This window comes from Leptosomus discolor, chromosome 20, assembly GCF_034619465.1.
Source record: "Leptosomus discolor isolate bLepDis1 chromosome 20, bLepDis1.hap2, whole genome shotgun sequence".
Classification (NCBI taxonomy): Eukaryota; Metazoa; Chordata; class Aves; order Leptosomiformes; family Leptosomidae; genus Leptosomus; species Leptosomus discolor.
The window spans coordinates 11,474,122-11,498,387 of NC_141410.1; the positions used below are offsets into that span (position 1 = coordinate 11,474,122).

A 24,266-nucleotide genomic window follows, 5' to 3' on the forward strand; every position below is an offset into this window, starting at 1 on the left:
AAAGCGGCTCTAACCCTGCCTCCGCCTCCTCCTCTGTGTCCGGGGCGCGGCGCGTGCACGTGGCCGAGGTGTGTGGGAGCGGGGCCGCCGCGTGCGGCCGCTGTTACGTAACCAGGCGGCGCGGGGGCGGGGGCGCGGCGCCTGGCGGCGGCAACGGGCGGCGACGCGTCCCTCCCTGCCCGGAGCAGGTAGGGTGCGGGGCGGGCGGAGCGGCGGCCGCCCGGGAGCAGCCGGGGTCTTTTGACCGAAATCCGTGCTGGCGTTGGCGGCGCTGCCTGGCCGCCTCGTGACCGGCCGGCTCGGCGGCGGGGGGCGGGCGCGCTCCTCCCGCCTCCCCTTGAGGCGGTGTTTATTTTCCCTGCAGAGGACCCGCGAGGCCCTGCTCCGGTACCGACGGCCGAGGGGCTGCACGCGCCGAGGAGCCAGGCCGCGGCGGTCGATGCCCCTGCCTTGTCGCGTTCTGCGGACCGGAGATGGACGTGGGCGACCTGCGGGGCGGCACCTCGGAACGCGGCGCGGGCTGGGCCGGGGCCGGGCGGGCGGAGGCGGACGGCCCTGCCGGCGTGGGGGGGCGGGAGGGCGAGCGCCGCACCGTGTGTGCGGAAACCGGCTCTAGCGGGCGGCGGCGGAGTGCGCCGAGCTCCAACAAAGCAGACTTCTGCGGCCCCGAGTCAAGTGGCTGTTCAGCTGGGAGTTCCGTGCGGCCAGGCGAAGGGAGCAGGTAGCTCTTGCGGCGTGCGGAGCCCTTTGTCCTGGGGCTGGAGCTGATGTGCTTGACTTAAGCCAGACCCGGGGGCCTGGAGCCGCTGTGTGCAGAGCCCTTCTCGGGGCTCGCTAGCCCCGGTGGGCTGGGGGGCTTGCCGGAGCCGCAGGCCGTGGTGTTTGTAACGCTCTCGCATGGAAGTCGGGATGCAGCTGCGTGGTGCCTCGTCAGCTGTTGGCTGATCCGGATATGTCATTGACCGTTTTGTGGCTTCTCTATGTACTTGACCTAAAGACTGCATTCAGCAGCAGTAAAACAGAAATTACTTGAATAACATTTTACCAAAAGTTCAGGAATTCAGTGATGTCCCAATTTCTTTTCTTTATTAGTTAAAAAAAAAAAAAAAGCCGTTCAAGAGCTGTAATTTATGTGATGTTGAGCTGCCACGTAAAGTTAATGTGCAATACTTGAACTTATTTTAGTGGTTTGTATAGTAAGAGTATGTACTAATACAAATGCTAAATGGACAAAAGTTATTTAAAATAATGGTGTTCATATCTCATGTGTACAATTAGAATCAATCTGCATTTTGAGGATACTGACTACTTGTTTTTCAGTCAGCCACAAACAAAGATAAGCAAAAGTAAGAGGAGGGAGATTTTCCCTGTTAGTAACCTTGCAGCTGTTGAGGCCAGTGACTGTTATAAGTGTAATGAAGACTGACGAATCATGTGAGGAATGAAACCTTTGCATCAGGTGTTGTTGAGGACCTCGTGTTTCCCTGAAGTGCCTATAATCACATGCAGAAATCAAGGCTAGAAAGACTTACATACATAAAGAGTTTTAATACCAGTGAGGTTTAGTCAATCTAGACTAAACATCAGCTTATTTTTAGTTGCTAAGCATCTTAGCAAGCAGATTGGTTATGATGTGACTTTGCCATCCATGACATGTTGGAGTTGGAAAGGAGGAAGGTAGAGGAGAAAATATTAAGTAGCAAAGAAGCGAGAAGGATACAACAGGAAATATAGTGAATTGAGCATTAGGACATTTCCAGATATTCTGTGACTCTGTGGCCAAGCCCATAAAATGTTAATTTAGTGAATAATTTTTATTAATTGACAGCAAAGGAGCTCCCATACCAGAAGTCAGTGGTAAAGTTTAACCTCTGTTTTACAGTGAGCAGCTGAATTGCAGCCAGTCTCACAGAGATCTGATGATGATGATCCAAGAAATGAAAAGATGTTTGCCTGAAGAGAAAAGGAGTTCCAGCAAGCCCAGTACCATCAGTGCTCTCAACTATGCCTTGCAGTGTGTCCAACAGGTCCGAGGTATGTGTCAAAAAAGTCTGGAAGCATAGAACCTGTACAGCAGCTTGGCAACAAATAACATTAAAACGTATGAAAGCATTCCAGTTATCCTGCAGTTGACTCTCTGTAGCACTGTGGTTTGTGGGGTTTGGGTTTTTTTAATGATTATGTTATGTTTTCTGTTGAAATGCCCACCTACTGCTTCTCAGAATCCTATGGCTTATAGGTGCCTATTAAAAACTTTCTGTGTATATTGAAAAAACCAGCATTCCTGTCCCACTTTGAAAAATTATTGGATAGTCAGTGTTTTCCAACAGAACTAAGTAGCTAAAATTGTTCTTTTGCCATCACGTTCTGTCCTTTCTACTTCCTCATGCTCATTTTCTGTACCGTAAATAGGTCACTCCAGTAGTATAATCAGTGTTTGTTTTTCCTTTGTCACTGCACAGACCTTCCTCATCCCACCCTGGACTTCACCAAAAAGATGACAAAAGTACAAGGGCTGTAAGAAATACTTTGAAAGTAGTCTCCTTACTGACTTCCTTGTATTTGTTTTGCTTTTCCTGTTTTTTTTTTTTTTCCCAATTAGCAAACAATGACTTTTTCCAGGCTCTAAATGACCGAAGAGTGTTTCAGACAGATGTGATGACATACAGCGTAGAAGAGTTGGTGGCAGTTGCGTCTGAACACACTCCAAAAAACACTGTAAGAAATTCAGGCACACTCAAGGGGTTCATCACTTGCTGTTTCACTCTTTCATCTCCTTACATCATTTTGTGGAAATAGAATGTGTAAAATTGAAAAGCCTTTTAAGTTTTAGCCAGACAGGCCTTTGTGTTTTTAAAGGTAGATCAGGTCTACTTCTTATCTGTGCTGACTCTGTACCCAACAGCAGTAAGTGAAGAAATATCTATTTTTCTTTTTTTTTTCTTTCCCTAGAAGCAACAAATACTTGTTTGAGATTCTTATTTAAGAATTCATTTACAGCATAGTAATCTCTTGAGGCAGACTTAGCATAAAGTTTTCAAAGTTGATCAAGTCCATGGTTGTAAGGGACTTTGGTTTCTGTTTGTACTCCTGGATTTATTTTTTTTCTTGATTTGCAGTATGTGTCATGCTTTCTTGCTCTGCTTCAAAGAAGAGTGTTTCTTGAGATTCAATACTGTTAGATGCCATATCAGAAATACTGCAAATGCTTTCTACTTGAAAAGTTCTTGGAATATTTTTGTGTGTGGAATTGTGGGGAATACTCTGAGATTTGGGAAAAAGTGTGTGGAGTGATAACCGGTCATTTGGGACAATGGAAGCATCACTGTAATCTGTTTCCATTTTGATATTGTAGTCTTATTACCATTTGTAAATCATGAGTAACGTACTACAGCATTGGAGATCGTAGTAGCTCATGCACAACTTTAATTGGATGCTAACTTAAGAACGCATTTTTGAACCCGTCTTAGGTCGTGGTGTGTGGTGGTTTTGGGTTGGCTAGTTTGTTGGAGTTATTTTTGTTTTGTACCCTTACAATATTGCTACCGTGTGTTGGGGAAGGATTGCCTTTAACAATGTTTGTTTTCCAGGACACATTTATGGCTGTGTTTTCCTTGCTGTCTGGACGCATTGTGCATATTTCTGAGCAGGCAGCATCCATTCTGAACCGTAAGAAGAAAGTGCTGGACTCCTCCCGGTTTGTAGAGCTGCTTGTCCCTCAGGACGTGAGTGTGTTCTACACACACACTGATCAGTCCCACCTGCCACTCTGGAACATGGAAAGTCAAACAGGTGGGACTTGGCAATGCTTTTAAATGCTTTATGTGTCTTTCTGTCTTTGCAGAATGAGGACAGGATAGTTGTTTGTTTTAAATGCTTATGCTAGCAATATGCATCAGCAGCACTTGCTCCCTTTCCACTTTGAAAAGTCAAGTAGCTAGTCTCCTAGAGGCTTAACTCTTACATGGGGTAAGTAAAAGGCAAATACTTTATTGGTTTCTGTACCGTCGTAGTGCTGCTTTTTAAAAAGAAACTAAAGGTCTAAGTGTGAGTTTAAAGTTGTTTAATCTACATCTTACGGTTGCTTAGGTGCTTTGTTTTTATGGTCTGCTTGCAGCCTGCTGTGAACGTAGCTCACTGAACCCAAGTTTTAAGCTGACTTGCTGTTTAGAGCTGGATGAGCCTCAGTGGTGACTTTTCAGTTCTATGTTATTTGTGAGCAATTTCAAAGTAGCTCGTATGCCAAGGCCATGTCTTTTGCCCATCTAGTCGTGGGGAGCTGGGAAGTCCAAAATGCTTGCTACTGAAGGATGTGAGACATCAGAGGCTGCTGATGCTAGCATGCCAGGGGTTCCACAGCTTGGAAGCCAGTCATGTGCCTGCCCAGCAGAGCAATGGCACCCCTATGGAGTTATTTTCTCGCTGTGAACTGTTACTGAATTTTCCCCTCCCTCTAACTCTTGGCTGTATATAGTTTTAGGTACGTGGCTCAAAGCCAGGAATTTTGGCCTTTCTTTCCATAGTGATGCACTACGGAAAGGAGTTTTTTAGATCATGTGAGTTTCCTCTGAATTTAGTTCCAGGTCAGCCATTTCTCCAAGAGTGAGTGGGCTGGAGGAGAGAGATGACACAGCAGGCTGTTGAACAGCTAACTCAGTAGCTAGTAAAGAGCAGGTTGTGAGACTTTGGTCTTGCTCAGAATGTCTGGGGAATGCAGAGTTTTAAACTGTTTAATAGCTCTGATAGGTGTGACCTTTTTAAGGATATTAACAGATACTTTCAACGTGTGTTCTTCTTATTAGCTTCTATGTATGAATATGCCCAGGTGAAATCCTTTTTCTGCAGGATCAGGCAAGTACATTATTATAGTTTTATGTTTGTGAAGGCTGGGCAAAGTGTACAGTACTGGGCAGAAACAATGTTCTGTTGTTACAGCTGACCAGTGTGAGCTTGTGGAACTGCATTACAAAATCAGCTTATTATTTTTCATTGGCATCCAGCAGGACACTTTTAATATCTTTCCCATAGAGACACTTAAACGTGCATGGGGATAGAAGGAAGAGTGTTCATATGTGTTTCTTTCAGACCTATCTGTTTCCTTCAGCACTGTTGTGCAGGAAAAGAATGATCTTGTGAAAAATTTCTGCTCCCCCTTTTACAGTTTCAGGGTGGAAGCAAAGGGTGTTTTGCTTAAGATTGCTCAAGAGTTTGTGACAGAGGCAGTAATAGCAGCTCAGTCACCTCAGTCCTAGTATGAGACCTGATTCATGAGATACTACTGTGCTATGGACGCAGTTTGCTGCTTTGTGCTTGGCTAATCTTAGTGCTAAAAGAAGAAGGAAAAAATTGAGATTGGCCTGTAATCTTCAGTGCAGTTCTGTTCCAAGCTCGGGTGGTCTCTTGATTTCAGTAACAGCTGTTTGCTTCTAAGCAGATACAATATTTATTCCATCTTCAATTGATCATTTATTCATTCATCTGTTTTTCAAAAACCTGACCTCTAAAATTGCCTTTGTCTCTTGAATTGTGTAAGGACAATTGGAATAAATATAGCAGGATAGATACCAATTTCAAGTTGGGGCAAGTGTTTGTAAAATACGTAAACGTGTTGCAATAGTTGTTCTTCAGATTTTCGCACAGCATCTCTCCTTTATATAACAGATCCTTTTGATTATGTGGGCTTCATGAGTAAAAATATTTTTTCACAAGCACACACTAGGCTTAAGTATGAAAATGTTTTCTTGTGTGTGTGCGTTAAACTTCTGCTATATCCGTTTTCCGTTTGTATCTTTCTTTTTTTTCCAAAAGGGGGAGCTGTCAGTACTAGTTTCTATGACACTAACTTCTCTCTAGAAACATTTTACGAAACAAAGTGTGGAGTAAGAAAGTTACTTTTAGTGTGATAATGTCTGAAAGTTTTTCTCAATTCTTTCTGTCAGGGCTGGGTAAGATACTGCAATTGTACCAGGTGAAAAAGCACTTGCAATAGAAACGGGCGGTCGCTAATGCAGTTGTTCCAAAGCCCTGGTTAAGAGCTCATCTAGAATGTTGTGTGCTGCTACTGCTTGCACGTGTTCTAGAAAGCCAGATTTTCATGGGAGGAGGACAGCCAACAGCTATTTGTGAATCAAGGCTGGAGGAGTCTTACTTATGTAGGTCAGTGAAACAAAACTTGAGAGACAGGTTTGGGGTGTTTTTTCCTGAAAATGGTACATAATAAATAACAAACAGAAAAAGAACTGTTTAACTTGAAGGAGACCACAAGACCGAATGAGTGGTTCTCGTGAATGCATTTGGACTGAGGATTAGAAGGTGATCTTAAACATTAAAGTAATGACATTTCTAGAACAGCCTCTGAATGCAAGTACCAGAGGCAAAACACCTACTTGGTTTTAAGGGGAGCACGATCAGTATTGCTGAATGTGTTGGCCTTGGATCGCAAAGGAGTGTGCTTAGGACCGTGGGAGATTCTGTTATCTGCGTCTGTGTGCTCCACATAATTTCTCTGTACAGGGTTCTCACTCCTGGCATGAAGTATCTGCGTCTTGAAACCAGTGCATTAATCCCTTTTGCTTTTCCTCAGGGGTGGTAAAGATCAAGAACAAGAAATGCGTTGTTACCCCTTCCGAGTCACTCCATACTTGGTCCGTGTGTGTACTTCTGTCCATGTGGATGCAGAATCCTGCTGCTTAGCTTTGGCTGAGAAAATTCACTCTGGATATGAAGGCAAGTCAGGAGACTCCAGTGAGTAAACCAAGCCAATGGGAAAACACAGCACATGAAAGTCTGCCTCTTTTGTTTAGAACTTGTGCTTGGGTAGTCTCACCCATGTGCCTTCCAGTTTGTGCGTGTGTGCACATGCATGCGAATCCAGAGCATCTGTGCCTTCTTTGCAAGGTCCCGGAGCATTTGACCTCTTCTCACTATTAATTTTGAGAGAAGTCAGTAGCACCTAAAAATTTGTAATGTTTCTATGAATTACTGGTCAGAAAGCAGTGCACAATTAAAAAGTTCAGGAGCCAATGACTGTCTATCATGTTGAAAAGTAACAATTAGGTTTTCTGTCTTAGTGCACATTTTGTTTCAGTTAAGTATTTCTTTTTCTATTAGCTCCTCGCATTCCTATGGATAAAAGAATCTTCACCACCACACACACCCCTGGATGTGTGTTTCTTGACATAGATGACAGGTGAGATTTGAATCTTAAGACCTGTGAGGTGTATATGGAGAGGTAGCAAAAAAACCTTTGGTGATGCAGCTGGAGATCCAAGTAAAGTAGTTGAACTGTGCAGTTGGCAATAGTTAATTAAACATAGTAGTTTTCTGTTAGTGGACTCATGGAAAAATATCTGAAACTCCACAGACATAATCTCCTTTGTTAACTTAAAATGTGAATTAACAAAAACCGTCTGCAGTTCTCTTTATCCAGGGCATTGGGGACCCGTGGTAACACAGGCAGTGGAAAACCCACATAATGCAAAGCTTTGGGGGTCACAGTGTGGTGATACAGCTGTACTGAGCTAGGTCTAATAAATTTGGTCGGTCTAAAGCTGTGTCCTGCAAAGCCACAAGAGTGTTTTTACAGCACACTTTGAGCATGTGTGTCAGATTTCTTACTGATATTTTGCCTGTGGCCAGTTTCTTCAAGATCCATTTTTCTTCTTTTCTTTTTTTTTCTTTGCATAGAGACAAGCACAGAACTGCCTGCAAATTTGAAAGTCTGTTAGATCTCCAGGCACAGAAATGTTTGTCATTGGTATTTACATGTCTGCATTGCACTGGAGGATGTTCTGTAGCCTTAATTCATGCCATTGTAGATCTTGCATGGTTAAGGATGTAAATACTCAAAACTATCTTATAATCAGTGATAATGTGTTCGGGTTTCAGAGCAGTGCCTTTGTTGGGTTACTTACCTCAAGATTTAATTGGAACATCCATACTGATGTATTTGCACCCAGAAGATCGTCCTTTGATGATTGCTATTCACCGGAAAAGTAGGTACAGTTGGTTTAAGAAGAATTTCTACTGGTTTTAATAGGCTTTCATTATCATGTTGCTTGACATGTGACTGATCTGCAGTCTAGACAAAAATAAATTAATTAAAGCAACCTGTTTGAGATCAAAGCAAATTCAGGGTTTTAAAGGACCCCAGCCATTAGTGTTTGTGCTTGCACTACTGTGTCATAATGTAAACTAATCCTTGTTTCTTGATTATGGTTTTTTTTGCAGTCTTGAAATTTGCTGGCCAACCCCCTTTTGAACATTTACCTATTAGATTTTGTACTCAAAATGGGGATTATGTCGTACTGGATACCAGTTGGTCCAGTTTTGTGAATCCTTGGAGCAGGAAAGTAGTGTTCATCATTGGCCGACACAAAGTCCGGACGTAAGTCAGTTGGAGAATTGATCTATTAAAGTGCTTTTTGTTAAATACTCTGCAAAACAAAACAGTCTCAGTACTAAAGTAGAGACTTAAAGTTGCTCCTGCAGTCTGTAACAACTCCCTAGCATCTGTCTTGCAGCCCATTCCTTCAGAACAGCATTAGTGTTTATGAAGTATGAAAATAAGTAAGTTACTTCGAAGTAAAAGGGAAAGCCAGCTTTTTTTTTAAGCATGTGTTTTTGCACATGGTTAATGTCCAAATACAGTGACAATGGACCTGTGTAAGTCAAAATGTCAGTTTTAGACAAGCTGAGTAAAAGCTAAAAAGCAATGTAAAAAGTAGATGGCTTTAACAAATAATTAGTTGACATTCATTCATGACTGGCTCACCAAAAAAAAAAAATAAATGGACAGACATGTAGGGAAAATGACCTTCTGGCTTGTTTTCTTCTGGAACGTTCACTTCATACAGAATCTAAATACTTACCGAAGTGACCTCTTTTAAAAATGCAATTAGTATTAAATGTGCAAGTTAAATTTTTCAGGTGTTTCTCTTTAGTTTCCAAGAGATTTGGAAATACGACTGTCTGCCTTTCTCTTACCTAATTTAATTTCTAGGAAATGGCTTTTTGGGATAACCTTTTGACTTTTCAGAGTGATCTTTTATTCAAGATTTTATGAGGTGTGACTTTGTCTTCTGAGTCAAGGAGGCAGAGGGGTAGATGCTTGTCAACCTTTACATGTGTCACTCTGCTGGCGTACTGACTTCCCTGGGGCTTTGCATGAAGCACTGCTCTCTTACAGCACTGCCCCACGACACTAGCAGAGCTGCTAGCGGAACAGATGACAACGCTTTGTGTTGATGCAGCGAAGCAGTCAAAATAATGCTAATAATATAAAAGAAAATAATCTGTTTTAACTCTGTTTATAGCTACCTTTTCTTCATCAAATTAAAATTAGTAGTGAAATTGTGTTGGGTCTCTCCAGAAGCCCTCTGAATGAAGATGTCTTTGCTGCAAGAAGTAAAGAAACAAGCAGTGTCGAGAAAGAGATAAGAGAATTGCAAGGACAAATTTACAAGTTGCTTCTGCAGGTAAAGAAGATAATTGCAAAACTCTGAAACACTGACTGGCCTTCTGAATGAGAGGCTAAAGACACTTGGTCTGTTTAGCAGACTACTTTGGGGATGATCTTTTAAAGGGTCTGAAGGGAAAGTTCTAAATGGAGACAGGCTTGTGTGACAGCATTAAAAATACGGCTCTAGGTAGCCCACCTGAGTAGAAAAAAATATTTTGTTTGACATATTTGCCAAGTCTTTATGTTGAAAGATAAATCTGCATTCTGAAACAGCTTTAAGCATGGTAGAGAATTTTTCCCAAGCAAGTGGGTAGAGCCCAGAGCAATACTGACTTTTTACTTTATTTTCGTTGTTTACTTGAAGTTCTGTGTTGCAAAGTATGTTATTCCCTTCTTTTTGTTCTCCAAGAGGATGATTTTTTTTATTATTCCCCACCCCCCTCCTACAGCCAGTTCACAGCAATGTTTCCAGTGGTTATGGAAGCCTTGGAAGCAATGGCTCTTATGAGCATTATATCAGCATAGCATCTTCAAGTGACTCCAATGGGAATTGTGCAGAGGACATACAGGAACCAGTAAGTCTATAAATGTGTTGCTGCCTGCAGAGTAGTAAAAATATGGTTTTAAAAAGGAAAATTTTTACTGTGTGCATATGCACTACTCATTTTGAATTTTACTGAAGTGGGAAGATACATCTATGTTCAAGCTAAATGTACTTAAATTGGTCTGTTATAGAATGCTGTCTTTTGGTTTTTGCTCTTAATTTTGCTGACTAAAATGAGTAGATGATAACTACTATGGTAGTTCACTAAAGTAAATTGAAGACTTGCTTAAGATCAGCCTTCTCAAAGAACCAGTAGACTCAGAGGGAGAAGTGGAAGAACCATGCAACCAGAAAGAGGATTGGTGCATGTGGAGGGGTTTCTGTTTGCTTGGGATTTTCTGTTTTGTTTTTAAAAAGGGCACTAGAGGTACAGTGTAGACTGCTGTAGAAGAGAGTAGAAACAGTGCTGTCCTTAAAACAAGCATTGCAATTACCTAATTTCCTTGTGAGGCTCCTGGGTAAGTCACCAGCTTATTCCCGCTCTCAAGGCTTGTATCAGTATTAAAACATTAAAATACGGAGGCTGTTTGAGCTTTATCATAGTTAGTTTATTTAAATTAGCCATGATAAGTAGATTCATTAAATTTACAAATACCAGTAGGTACCAGGCTTAGGCTGACAGTCTACTTCCTTCCAGTTTGGAGAATACAAGAACTCAGGCCTATCTTAGTGGTCTCCTATGGCCTCTTTTTATTCATTTTATTCTGACTTCACATTTTCGCATATCTCAAGATGACATTGCAACAAGTTTGTGCAGATGTCAACCGAATAAAGAATCTTGGACAGCAGCTGTATATTGCGTCAAGGAGCAAGCCACAGGATGGAAATGAACAGGCTGTGAGCTCAGAAATGCTAGGAGGTGAGTTAATGTAATTATGATCCACAAGGTAATATCAACTCCTGTAGATCTATAGCTGTGAGTTTTGCTAGCTGGTGTTATGCTGAAGAGCTTAAGATAGCATTTTAGCATGGCTGAAGCGTGGGAAGCATTTTGGTGTTGTTTTTTTGTTGATTTTTTTTTTTTTTAAATAAACTGACCAACCAAAAAAAAACCCAAAACCCACCCAAAAAATAAACCTCAGCAGATATAACTTTATAAGTGCTTCCTGAGATAGGGAGGAACATATCTGTCTCTTGCTAGGTTAATAAGACTTTAACTTTTTTTTTTATTTTAACATTTTCTAGTGAAAATGCAGACTTGCTTGCAGCAAGTGTAGGTCTACTATGGAAGCTTCCCTTAGTTGCTGTATGTGGACTCCCAGAAACAATCTGTACGTTAAAAACACTGCCCCGCTTCCCACTGAAGTAGTGGTTTAGTTATCGAGTGCTTAATATTACACTAATGCGCATTATTTGCTGTTGGTACCTAGCACAAATGTATGGAGAAAAGTGGATGCTTCCTCAAATATCGTAGGAATCTACTAAAACAATTTGCACTGTCATACTCGTACTCTCTATAATTAACTTATATCGTAGAGTTATAATTAACTCCTAGTCTTCTTGATAAGAGGACCGCGCTGTGAATGTTGATACTGCTGGCTCAGTGTATGCTATAAAAAGCTGTAAATTACTGTTAAGTAACAGGTTGGATTCTGTGATGTATAAATTAAGAGTAATATTAATTGCAGCTTAGTTTACAATTTAAATACAATATTTTTTTTCCTATGCTGTTTTCTTTGTGTTTACTAGTTCTGAGTGGATGTTTAAGGTGGTGTGGGGGGGGTTTTTTCTTTTTAGGCATTCTTTCCCATTGTCCTTCCCCTGCCTAGGAACGTGTGAATTGAGATGAAAATGCAGAGATCTGTGCTGTCACAGGCCATATATCCCTGTTGTTTGTCTTGGCAGGGGGGGTAGTGTTTAGATGCCTTTGAGAGGAGTTTGTGAGGATTTCTTCTTTTCTAGGGAAGAGGCAACCCGCTTCCTGTTTTCTTCAGACATTGGGAAGTGACAGTATGGAAGAACCAGGCAATGCATTTTATGATGATTCAAAGAAGACTCCACGTGTTCCTTCCTATCAGCAGATCAATTGTGTTGACAGTATCATCAGGTAATAAACTATGAAGTGATTTTGGTGATCTAAATTTAAGATGAATTGGTGGAAGGTAAATACCAAAGCAGTTTGCATTGGTCTAAGCTGTCTGGGTTTTGAGTTAAGAAATAAATTGGGGATTGTAAAGTTTTCTGCCTCTCTGGACTATCCATCCCAATGCTCGGTCAATCTGAATTACACAGTAATGAAGATTTTAGGGCCTAAGTTTCTGTTTGCAGTTATTGTGGTTTGTCTACTGCTAGTTTCAGGATTGGTGCAATAGGAGTTTAACAGAATTTTGATGGGCTTAATACGTCGATGTCTTCTCAATATGTGCTTTGAGACTATCCGTACAGAACAGAAAGTTGATATGATTTATAAAATGTTGGTATTTTTTAACCCAGTGGATAATGCCTTTTTTCTTTTTTCGTGGGTTTTTTTTTTTTTTAAAGAGTGATCGATAGATTTTTATTTGCAATACTCATCAGAAAACAGATATATGTCCAGAGCTTCCTGCAGTGAATTTAAAATACTAGTTAACAACCCCTGGATCTCCAGTTTGGATTGTTCAAATGTTTGTCTTTCCAAGTGGAGAAAAAAACACTAAGTAGGAAGAGATTCCTGTGATATGCTTTTATTTCAGGTATCTAGAGAGCTGCAGTATTCCAGCATTGAAAAGGAAATGTAAATCTTCTGCAAATACGTCCTCATCATCTTCTGAAGATGACAAGCAAGTCCAGCGATGTCAGCAGGAAGTTGAGGCATTGGAAGGTAACTTGAAGTAGACTGACAATCGTAATAGAACTGCAACAACTGATTGATTTTTTTTGTATGCCACTGTTGTTTTTTCCAAAGTTTATGTCCACTTTTTAAATTGTTGTGCCACTAACAGCACAAATATTTTGGTTATGTGGTAAATATTTGCTTATCTTGTCTAGGTCTCACAATTAAGCCTAAGTTACGATATGAAGTCTTTGAATGTAGAATGCATCAAAAGAACTATTGTTTGTTGTTGCTAAATGAACCTTCTGTTGCTCACTCATTTTCTGACATGCTTAGTATGTGCTGACATTGCGCTGGCATATGAATGTTACATTTATTTATATATAAGACCGTCTTATTTAATAGCCTGCCTACTTACTGGTTGTTTTTGAACTAGACTTGGTGAATTGGGAGCATAGTGCTTGGAATGAAATTCCATGTAGAAACTTTGTCATTACCGATAGATACTGCTATGCTTTCAGCAGTTAATTCCCAAACTCCAACCTCTGCTGATCGGGAAGAGACGCTGAGAGACCAGACAACTGCAGGCGTGGTGGGAGCTCCTCTGGCAGACCTGACCCTGTCCGGCAAGGCTCCAAGTGTGGTGTCTGTCACCAGCCAGTGCAGTTACAGCAGCACTATAGTGCATGTCCCACACCCTGAATCAGGTACTGTTCACACTTGCAAAATGCTGATTCGACTTCCTGATTTCTAAATTTACACAGTGTTTCCAGACTGAAGTAAACTGTGAGAAAGTTACCATTTGAGGTACACTCTCGTGAATGTGAACTGTGAAATACAATTAAGGTACTTCTAGGGACAGTGTGAAGAAAACTTGAGCCTGGAAATTTTTACAGTATTGTAATAAAACCTAGCTTTAACAGGGTGCACTATTTCCTTTCCCCTCTAACTTCATCACATGTATCTCAAACACAACAGTGTGCTTTTGGCCATTGGGGATTAAAATAAAAAAATTATTAATGGGCTGGTGTTACTTCGCTTTAATGCAGAAAGCAGCGTAAAAATGAGTATTTAATTGCTATGAAGAAAAAAGTGCCTCTAACTTCAAAGTGAATTTGAAGTTTTCCAGACCATGCAAAGTAATTTGCACAGTTGATGTTAGTGTAACTATATTTGAGTATAAAGCATGTTTTCTCCCCCTGCCTCTGCAGCCTGTATCTGCTCAGTAGTTCAGATGAGATTGTTTTCTGTGTGACCCTCTGGGTGTTGTAGGAGTTGATGCCAGAAGGCCAGAGCAAAGAGTGAGTGATTTATTTTCTCCCCTCTTCAAAGAAGTTACTACAATGGAGGATACTACTGTTGGAAGTGAACAAATTGAGTTGCCTGCTGTGCATGCTCACAGTCTCACTGAGGTGCCTGAGGACTTAAAGCCAGTTGGGCTAACAAAAGAGACGTTGTCAGCCCACACTCAAAAGGAGGAGCAGAACTACGTTGACAAGTTCCACCAGAGGATCTTGCTCTCTCCGTTTAGGACTTACCTTCAACAGGGGAGCAGAGATAATGACAGACATTCCTGTGGCCAAGGTAGGCAGCAGTTTTGAGAAATAAAAGACTTGTTACATGACTTACAAAGATCAACCTAGCAGTAGAGTCTGATTCTCCTTTGTATGATTTGGTGGATATCTTACTATGGCTGGAAGCGGAATACTTCCTTTGAACTGCTAAGGCTTGATGACAGCATTGTCCACACAGAAAGTCTGCTCCATCTTGGATGTTGCTATCTTAGACTTTTCACAAAACAGATAATTATTGCAATAAAGCCTGCAAATCCCAAGTAGGTTATTGTCTCCCCTCGAAGGAATGTAAGAGATCTGATTGGGATAAGCCAAAATGATTGATGAGAAAATTGGTGACATGGAGGAAAATATTGTAGCCACAATGATTGATAAGGAAATTGATGATATGAAGGAAAATATTTTAGATATGTCAGCAAATCAATCACTGTAGTGTACAGAAGAATTATTCAGAGGAAAGTCAGCTCTCTGAATAAGTCACACTTATTACCTGGATGTTTTTTTTTCTCCCTTTCCCCCCACCCCCCGAAGTCTGTCATTTCAGTGAATATGTCTGGTTTTATTCCTCTTTAGGAGATTCCCCTTCAAAGCAGATGAACCCGTCTAGCTGTAAGAAAGGCAAACATGGAAAATACAAGCGCCAGAAACCTCAGAGACAGTCCTCAGACAGCCACTCTTCTAGTAAAAATAGAAATAGTCTTCCATGTGAGAAGAGAACAATTCAGAAACAGTCATTCTCTCCCTCAGAAGTGTCTTACCTGAGCTCCTCCAGTATGAATGTCCTTCCTCCTGTGGGATTTCCTGTCTATTCGGATCCACTATCTAGTTTTCCAGCCTCTTCTGTACGAGAGCAACTTGCCCTTCACTCGTTAAAATCTGAGTCTATGTCATCGTCACAACTATGCTGTGAAGCACAGACGTGCCCAGCACTTTATCCCCCAAACGTAGGCACGTTTATGGCTGTGCTTTTTCAGAGTTTCCCCATGTATGCTCAGATGCCTCAATATGTCTTTCTTCCTAGTCCTCAGTATGTTTACCCCCCCTCTCCTTATCCACGCACTACACTACCTCCTGCTCCATCACCGGTAGCACCGCACTCTGTGGAGCAGCCCTTCCCAGGCTCTTGTGCCGCATCCATGGAGGACCAGCATCGTCAGGGCCTACTATTGAGTAGCTCACGGAGCAGCTCCCCCCTTCAGCTGAATTTGCTTCAAGAAGAGTTGCCAAAACCTGTGGAGCTTTCCATTAGTACTGATGTTAAAGCACATGCAGAAGCTAAATGTGTAAGTAACACAAATTTTTAATGTAGAGGAGAAATTGACTTTCAGAGTGTTCAGTTGCCAAAGCCAGCGATGATGGTCTGTGCATCAGGGTCACCAGATTTTGTTAGCTGCTTTTTCCAGTGGCTGTACTATGCAGGGCACAGATAGCACAGGAGGTGGAGAAAGCAGTTTATACTTGCATCTGTGGGAACAACAACAGTACAGTGTTGGTACTTAGCACATGACAGAAACGTGAGATCTGATCTAGGCTGCCACAAGCCACTTTGGCTCAGCATTTGGCAGCAGCCTTTCAGTTAAATTGTCGGTCGGAATTTTGGGTTTGGGGCTTTTTATGCATGTGGAACTTGGTTAGTGCTGCACAATTCGCATCCTTTTTCACCCAGTCCCATGGTCTCTGTGGAGAACCAAAACAAAGGGAAGATACGCTTCTAATTACTCCCTCTGTCTCCCAGGGATGCAGCTAATGAACGAAGAACAGGGATCCGTGTGGGTCGGTTTCCATACATGGGCATAGAAAAGGCCTCTCCAACTTCCGCGGTAAACTCAGAGGCAGGAATCTGAGCTCTGCAGGCAAGGAAAAAAATGTTGGCTCCTGAATCCAGATTGGGCTGGAAAGGCTGGATCAGCTGAAACTGCAGGGTAGGGTCGTGAAAGGGGAGTTGATGTACCTGTAGCTGCTGAAGCGGTGAGCTTCACATAGTGAATCAGGGGACAACTCTCTCATTTTCCCTATAGTGCACCGTTGCTTGCTGTGTGTGGCTGCCTCATGCCATATAACAGGATGTGAAGGGAACTGACTCCTGCTCTTTTGTCAGCAGAAAATATTGACTTAATGCAACAGTACAGTATCTTGACCCAGTGGGAAAGGATCTACAGCAGAAACCAGTAAACTAGTGTCCAGATGCTTGTTGATTTCACCCATGAAGAGCGTTATCCTGAGTTTTAGACCACCATTCACTTTCAGAGCTAGAAACTCCAAACCTATTGAGTTGATATGAGAACTTAGTCAACATGTGACAAATTCAGTGAATGCATGAACTTTCTTTTTCAAACTTAAATTTAACTTCCATGGATGTGTTTATTTTGATTTTTTTTTTTTTTTTTTTTTTATTTGTCTCCAGGACAACGATCCAGAAGATAGTGGTAGCAGTGCTAGCCATTGTGCTTCTAGTGAATTTACTGGCCGCTTGCTGTACAAGGACTTCCAGTCGGGTACGGGTTCAGCAGCATCAGGCAGTGGATCAGCTTTATCTGGTTCTTTAGGCTCTGGCTCCAATGAGACTTCTGGTTGTGGCACAGGTAGACAAGTTCAAGATTTGAATGTTTGGTGCTAGATGGCTTGCTAAAATGTTGGTAATTTGTAATAAGATACTGTAATGGGAATGGGAAATCCCAGTAAGAGGATCTGTAGTCTGTACTTTTTACCAGCTTTCAGTGTTTGAAGCCAAGCTTGTTTCAGTCACTGTAGTTGGAAATGGGAATCTAAGAAGCTATTCCTTTAACCTGTAAGTCACTCTTTCATTTTGCGCATCACCCCTTTGCTCTGAATTAGATCCTGGCTTACATCTTATTTGAGTAAAGGTAAATCTGCCTAGATCAGGACCTCTTGAAACGGAAGCAGATAAATTGAGCAAATGAATTTTGAGAAGAGTGAATAGAGCTTTGGAGATCTTGAGTAACTTAATAGAATGCACTTTATCTTTGAATTCTCAATAGGTAGTAATCCCTTGCTAGAGCAGTCATCTGGGAGTACCTGTGTTCATATTAGAAACTTGCTCGCAAGAATGCCCTGGTGTTCTTTTACTTTTTGTGCTGAACTACTAGGATTTCTCAAGCATCTGCATTTATTTTTTTTCGTGGTAATTCTCAGCAGGTAGTGGGAAAAGCAGCAAGTATTTTGCCAGTAGTGATTCTTCTGAAGCTTCCAAAGAAGAGAAGAAACAGGAAGCAGAAGAAAAAGGGACAGCTCATAAATCTAAACATGAGTCAGCCTGGGTGATGATGGATCACACATCTGAGCGAGTTCTAATGACTTACCAAATGCCAAACAGGTTGGAAAACATCAACAAATTCTGACATGTAGTTTGCAATTGTGCGTAGAACTGTAGAATTAAAAATGAGACTCTGTAAACAGTGCACATATCAATGAAACTCCAAGAAGGTGTATTTACTGTTTGTGTATTTTAAGCCCTGGTTATTTCCTTTCCTCTATTTTTTTTCCCCACTTCCTCCATCAGTTAAAATATGGTAACATGTGACCTTTTTGCTGAAGCGTGAAGGGGATTGGTTATTGTCCTGTACTTCAAATGCATAAAGGGGTTAGAATACTTATGTTGTTGCTTGCAATTAGCTTATACATTATTTGTAATGAGATTTCACATTTAAAAAAAAACAACCACCAAACAAAAACCTGAACATACAAAACAATAAAACAAAACAAAAAACCCCACACCAAATACCCAAAAAACCCTGACAAAAAAAACAGTGACAGTTAGACCAGTGTTGAAAGAAGCCTTATAGAACGAACAAGGTATAACAAAGCGTAGTTACTTTTCAATGTCTGATCCTGTCTAGACTTCAGCCATAGATGCCGGTGTGTATAGTCAGTGCCTCCCTTGCTTCATTTAGTGCAGCTGTGTTCACAGGTGTCTGTTACCTGCAGAATTAAAGAGGAAGTTTTAAAGGAGGATCTGGAGAAGCTGACAGTCATGCGAAAGCAGCAGCCTTGGTTTACAGATGGGCAAAAGAAGGAGCTTGCAGAGGTGCATTCGTGGATCCGGACCCAGACTGTCCCACTGCAAATCAGCACCCAAGTAAGGAGTTGTGAAAGACATCAGCAGCTGCTTCGTGCGTTGGCTAGCCAGAGGCAGTGCCTTTTCTAACCAATGCTATCTTACAGTGCTGGAGTCACCAGTGGTTGCTGCTTGTAATATACAAAAGAAATGAGCTCGGGTACACTAGCCAGATGAGACATGTGGAAAATACAGGTCTTTCCATTGTATTTTCTTTGCAAGATATGCAAATTCTTGAATAGGAGCCACCTGTAGCAAAGTTCCTTCAGTCACACTGTTGGATGAATGGGAATAGTGTCAGGCTCACATAAGAGTCCATATCTAGTGATGTTTTTTCTGTTGGTGTTAGGTCTTTTGCGCTTCTTAGGAAGTTGATTGTTGCTGTGGTTGAATAGCTTATAACACTGGAACATTAGTGAAGATTAGAGCGAGTGTGTTCAGCAAGCTGAAAAACGTTCATAATCACAGGGGAGGTTCAGGCATATAGTAAGACACACAAAAATAGCTGCCTTTTTGTAGGTGGATTCATTCTTTCAGAATTTTGATACCTTATGCCTGATTACTTTATCTGGTATAACTCTTGGGCACTCTGGTAAACTACTTCTGATTTATATTAGTATATGTTAGAGAATGTCTTAGTCAGTTTAAAGTGCTCCCAGGTGCTGTGGAGAAGAAAAGAGCAAGGCAGAACTAGTCCCACAAAGATCTAGAGCTCTGATGACGAGCTTGTACAGAAAATTTCAAGGCAGAGTGGGCTGCATTCATGTACTGATGCAGCAGAAAAATATGATGTCAGTTGTAGCACTGCATGCTCTATGTGCTAGGATGTGGCATTCTGAGCCATGGCATTTATTCTTGGAGCAGAGGAATCGAGAAATCTGTGTCCTTGGCTCTGGAACAAGACAAAATTAGCCTTTGTTTTCCTAATGCCTTGTGGATAGAAATCTTGTGTGTCCTATTGTGATTATGACCATGTGTTTGCTTGAGATAGCAAAATGATGGCCATTAGTCTTGCAGAATATTCTGTTGAATGTTTACATCTCAAATGTTATGAGATGTATTGGTATGCAGATACAAGTATTTGATATCTAAGGTGCTAAAACTGTTCCTGAGCAGTAGGTCATATTTCCAATATAGATTGTCATTTTGCAAATGCAAACAGGCATCTGACAGTAGAAAGAAATGCAGGATTTCTGTTTTAATACTACATTTCAGTATTGTTCCATTTCTCAAGAACATCTGGTCTGTCAGTACACTCAGGGGTTTTCAGCCCTTTTTTGTTGGTTAGTATTGTTGCTGTTCAGTTTGCGGTCCAAAACCTTAATGAGCAGCTTGCTTATAAAGCTGAAAGATATGGCCTTCACATTGAAAGAAGTCACATGCCTTTTTATCTCAAAGCTAAAACTGTATGTTCCACTAACCAAAGAATTCATTTCTGAGACAAGGTAAGCAGAAGGTGCAAGTACGTGCTTCTGAAAATAAGATATCTGTATAATCTCTGCTTTTGGAGAGATTTCAGCCCATTGGTGAGAGGTTTCAAGAGATTGCAACAGATCGTGCTATCAGGACTTGATTCTTTGAAATACAAACGCAAGAACCTAAATTACTATGTGCTTGTTCCTTTTTAAAGGGCTGTGTTACATGTGACATCAGGAAAGCGAGTTGTGAGGCTGCAATGGCTGATGGCAGTACGGAAAACAAGGGAAAATCGCCTCTGCTCCTGCCACACTGAAGACATCAGTGCTTGTGTCAGTAAAACTACTTGTGTAATTCTCATTCTCGTTTCCTCTGGCTTCACTACATGCTAGCAGTGAATCTATCTGGCTGTCTCTTCCCAACATGAGCGTGGCACATGTGAAACTAAATCTTCCTGTTACCCCTCCATTCCTGGCATGACTTTGAAGACAATCTTTCGCTGGGAGGCTGTTTCCCTTCCTGACCTCACAGACTTGATGGAGAATGGGTTATGTTTCTAACTTTTGATCTCTCAATAATGAGCAAAATACAAAGGGGTTTTTTTGGTTTGGATTTTGTTTGTTTGAACTTGGCAAGTAAGAGTCTGAAAAGATGCAGTGGTTAAAAACCTACAGTGATATACCTAACAGATCGGAGCACATTTACTCTCCAAGTAAGGTAGATGGTTGAAACCAAGCTACAACAGAGTGCTCTTCCTCTTTTGTTTGTTCACTATTTAAAGGTCTAAACTGAAGATCCGAATACTCTGAGGCTCTAAAATCAGTGTAGCTGGTTCAAAAATCCAGTAGGGTTTTCAGTGAGCAGCTGAAAACTGGCCAAGTTACTCTGCATCAAAATGCCTTTCACCAGCTTGTGCCCATCAAAAAAATAAACTGAAGTGAGAAGAAGCAAAGCTTTTCCCTATGTTTTTTTTGTGACGAGTGTTTTGGAACCAAGTTGATTTATAGCTTTTGCTTTTAAAGCTGTGTTTCTCAAGATAGGTGTTTCAAATTAATTGAGGGTAACTGGTTTGCAAATCTGCTAGAGATTTAAATTATAGCAATCAAAAAAATAAAAAAGTAACAATTCAAGAGTTACTTCCTTATACAGGATCTGCTTTTTAATGGAAGACACATGGAAAACCTTCTCTATCAAGGCACTACAGCCTGGTTATCAATTCAAGTGGCCATGCGCCCATCTTTCGTGTTGCTAGCGCTCTGGAAGGCGGATTTGTATCTTAATTTTTTTTGTTGTTGTGTTGGAGTAGTTGAGTTGAATCCACACATAGCAAGTAGGAAAATTTGAACCATTTCCCTGTTTTGTTTTTGTTGTGGTAATGCCAAAAAAAAAAAAAAAAGAAGAGACAGCTGAAAAAGAGACTGAGCTTCATTTCTTCCGCTTTCTTGAAAAGTCACGTAATGCGGAGGCAAACTTGAACATCAGACCAACACATTCATTATTTCTTATTGCTGCTGACTTCCTGTACAAGTTTTAACCTCTTTCTTTGAAATGAAGTCTCTGGCTGTTGAAATCCACGGACAAAAAATGAGTTTGTACATAGTGTGAGTTTGTTGTACAGCAAGTGGTAACCACATTCTCTTTCAGTGTGTAAAAGGACTTGTTCTCACATTAGTACTTCGAGCTTGAAGCTGAATGTCTCAAAGTGCTCTTCAAGCAGGGCACACTTCGCTAAAACCTAGCAAATTTTGTCTGATTTCCCCTATGTTTATCAAAAGCTGGGTGTGATCAGATTTTTCCTTGTGGCGTTATTAATCCTTAGTGTTCTCAACAAAGGGTTTTAGAATGTAACATGTTATTCACCCTTTTGTTGTATGTAGCTCCTTCCTTTTCTGCAATGTGAAGGATTTCACTTTTCCAGTTTTGTTTACTAGTAAGCTTCAAGTTGTTGAGTAAGTTAAAAATACTGAGATCTGCAGATCATTGAAGGAAAACTATATTTATCTAAAGTCTTTGTTACATTTAAAAATCAATTCAGTTGACAATCTTTGTCGTTAAAGCTTAGTTCAAGGAAAGTTCTCTTACAGAATGTTAAGTTTTCAAGGCTTATTTGACTCAGGCAGTGTTCTTTGATTTTTTTTTTTTATTTTTTTTTATTTTTTTTTTTTACAATATGCCTACCATCTCTGTTTATACCTTTTGCTTTCTTCTTATTCTTAAGCTTATTTTCTTTATTTGGTTTTTTCAGCTTGAACTGTTGTTTTCTCTTGTGTTGTAAGAGGTCCACACATCTTCAGTACTTTTTGTTTTCAAACTTTAAACACTTCATAAAACAAGAGACTTCGATAGGTGTTTACATATAGCAAGTTATGTGCACAGGTAGGAAAATGTGGGCAATACCTTATACCTTTCCTAGTCTTTTTCTAGCACTTTCTGAAATATGATATTCTGCTTTATAACAACACTGCCTAAAATACTTGCTCTAAAACATGTAATAAGATGCTTTGTGTATAGGTTCTTTACTGGGAAGCTTCTTAACTAGATTAACTGTCAAATTAGACTGATGCACTAGAATCCATTCTAGTTAACTGTGCTTAAATTAAAATGACTGCTTTAATGTGTTTTGAGACTTAGTGAAATAGTTTAACTTTAATACTCCAGGTAAGGATGGCTTTCTCCTTCAAAATAGTTTAAAAGTGTAAGCTAGAAGAAGATTCAGATCATCAGCTCTTTTGCTGTATATTATTTCCACTGTTTATTTCCTGAGTTTGAAAATGAGATGGTTTGCAATGTATTAGCAGGGCACGCATGTTATCCATTTTATAAAAGAGTGGGACTTAGTTAGGAGAATGATAATATGTACCTAACTCTTGAATAATGCTTTTCACCCATAGGTCTGGAAACATGTCAAAAAGATGACTATCATTACCCCAGTTCTTTAAAAAGAGACAGAGACACAAAGGACTTGCACAGATGCACACCCCCAGTTCGTACCAAATCCAGGAGTATAATTTGGGGATCTTCACTCACTGTGTCCTGTGCTGTCTTTGCTACAAGTGGTCAAGATTGACCTGTACGTAGCAACTTGATCATATGACACATGTTTCTTGTTTGGAGATGTTAACCCTTCTTGCACCACCTAGTGCCAGTAGGATCATATAGCAACAGAAATCCCTGACACTTTTTGTAGTGCTGTGAAAGCCATCCCCTCCGACCACACGTAATGAAGGTGTATGTGCCTAGGAGTCTGAATTCGAAGTTTGTAATCCCGGCTATATCTTTGGTGCAAGATTCCTTGTCTGGGGCTACACTAGTCCTGGGTTACAGAAAAAATTATGGTATGGAACAAAAATATAAGAGGAATGAAGAGGTGAACCGGTGCCCTGTGTGCTGATGAAACTAAATTATTTACCCAAAACTGCAACGGTCTTGGCTGCAAAACCAGGTTTAGGACAAAAAACAGTTTCCCAGGCTACTCTTTACCCCACTAGAACCACAACATCTTGAAATCAGATTGCCTTATCAAGCCTTTTCCAAAGGACCTCATTTGCATAAGCTTTCTGGAACTGGTAGTTTTTACTTCAGCTTATATTAATCTTTCAGTCTTTGTAGTTTTCTGGAGTAGTCAAAGTGAGATCCAGTTCTGATCTGAAAGACCAATGGAGTAAATACTGCAGCCAGATTTGCACGTGCTATTTTGTTTCTGTGACTTTTTTTTTTTTTTTGTGTGTGGCATAATTATAATGTTGCAGACTGTTTAGAGCTGCTTGGAAAGGTCACTTTTTTGGTGATCAAAGGGAAAACACACAAGTACGGTAATGGTGCAGTTACTACCCCCTGTGGGGGCATCAGCAGTTTGGAAACCCTTGGTGGATTTCACTGGCAATTTTTTTTTGGTTGTATTCATAAATATAGAATTATGTTTTTTGAAAGATTTGCAAATATTTTCATGGCATTGCTGTGAACAGGAGGGACCCTCAAGTATTTTTACAGTGCAATAAATATTTGCTGAATGAGTAAAGTATTGGTAAGTTTATCTTCCAGCTGAATCAAGTTTTAAATCACAATTGAATGAATTTTTACATCAGTTGATAGGAATATTTTATTGATATAATATTCAGCTGTGGTTGAATTTACAGTTGTGATTTTAACTGTACACTTTAGAGGAGCTTCTGTTTTTATAAATAAAACTGAAAAATATGCTGCAAAGAACTGTTTCGTGTATGTGTATTTTTGTTGGTGGTAATTTCTAGAAAATAGACTTTTAAGAGAATATTACGTTTTTCTGATTGTGCATAGGTGTTGAGGTTGTGGGTACAGTGAAAATGGTCACGTAGTGGCCATTTGTCATCTTTTCTGTGAGGTTTTGTGTTGTTTGGGGTTTTTTA

General features: G+C 40.6%; 1 protein-coding gene across 1 annotated transcript; it reads left to right on the forward strand.

Moving 5' to 3' along the window:
* The first annotated feature begins 473 nt into the window (after positions 1-473).
* PER3 (period circadian regulator 3) lies at positions 474-23,983 on the forward strand. Its single transcript, XM_086476347.1, has 22 exons — positions 474-721; positions 1,883-2,034; positions 2,603-2,718; positions 3,591-3,792; positions 4,803-4,851; positions 6,584-6,726; positions 7,111-7,189; positions 7,888-7,994; positions 8,230-8,386; positions 9,371-9,476; positions 9,910-10,035; positions 10,797-10,923; positions 11,967-12,111; positions 12,737-12,864; positions 13,341-13,523; positions 14,149-14,400; positions 14,964-15,673; positions 16,795-16,972; positions 17,544-17,724; positions 18,336-18,486; positions 20,096-20,213; positions 22,773-23,983. The coding sequence occupies exons 1-21, from the start codon at positions 474-476 to the stop codon at positions 20,195-20,197; spliced, it is 3,642 nt and encodes a 1,213-aa protein (XP_086332473.1). The 3' UTR covers positions 20,198-20,213; positions 22,773-23,983.
* Positions 23,984-24,266: the final 283 nt, after the last annotated feature.

Excerpts from the sequence above, each read along its gene's own strand:
- PER3 (XM_086476347.1), top strand. The coding sequence starts at position 474 with ATGGACGTGGGCGACCTGCGGGGCGGCACCTCGGAACGCGGCGCGGGC. Across the intron at positions 9,477-9,909 it reads TTTACAAGTTGCTTCTGCAG|CCAGTTCACAGCAATGTTTC; the intron begins GTAAAGAAGATA and ends CCCCTCCTACAG. Across the intron at positions 18,487-20,095 it reads CACTGCAAATCAGCACCCAA|GGCTGTGTTACATGTGACAT; the intron begins GTAAGGAGTTGT and ends TCCTTTTTAAAG.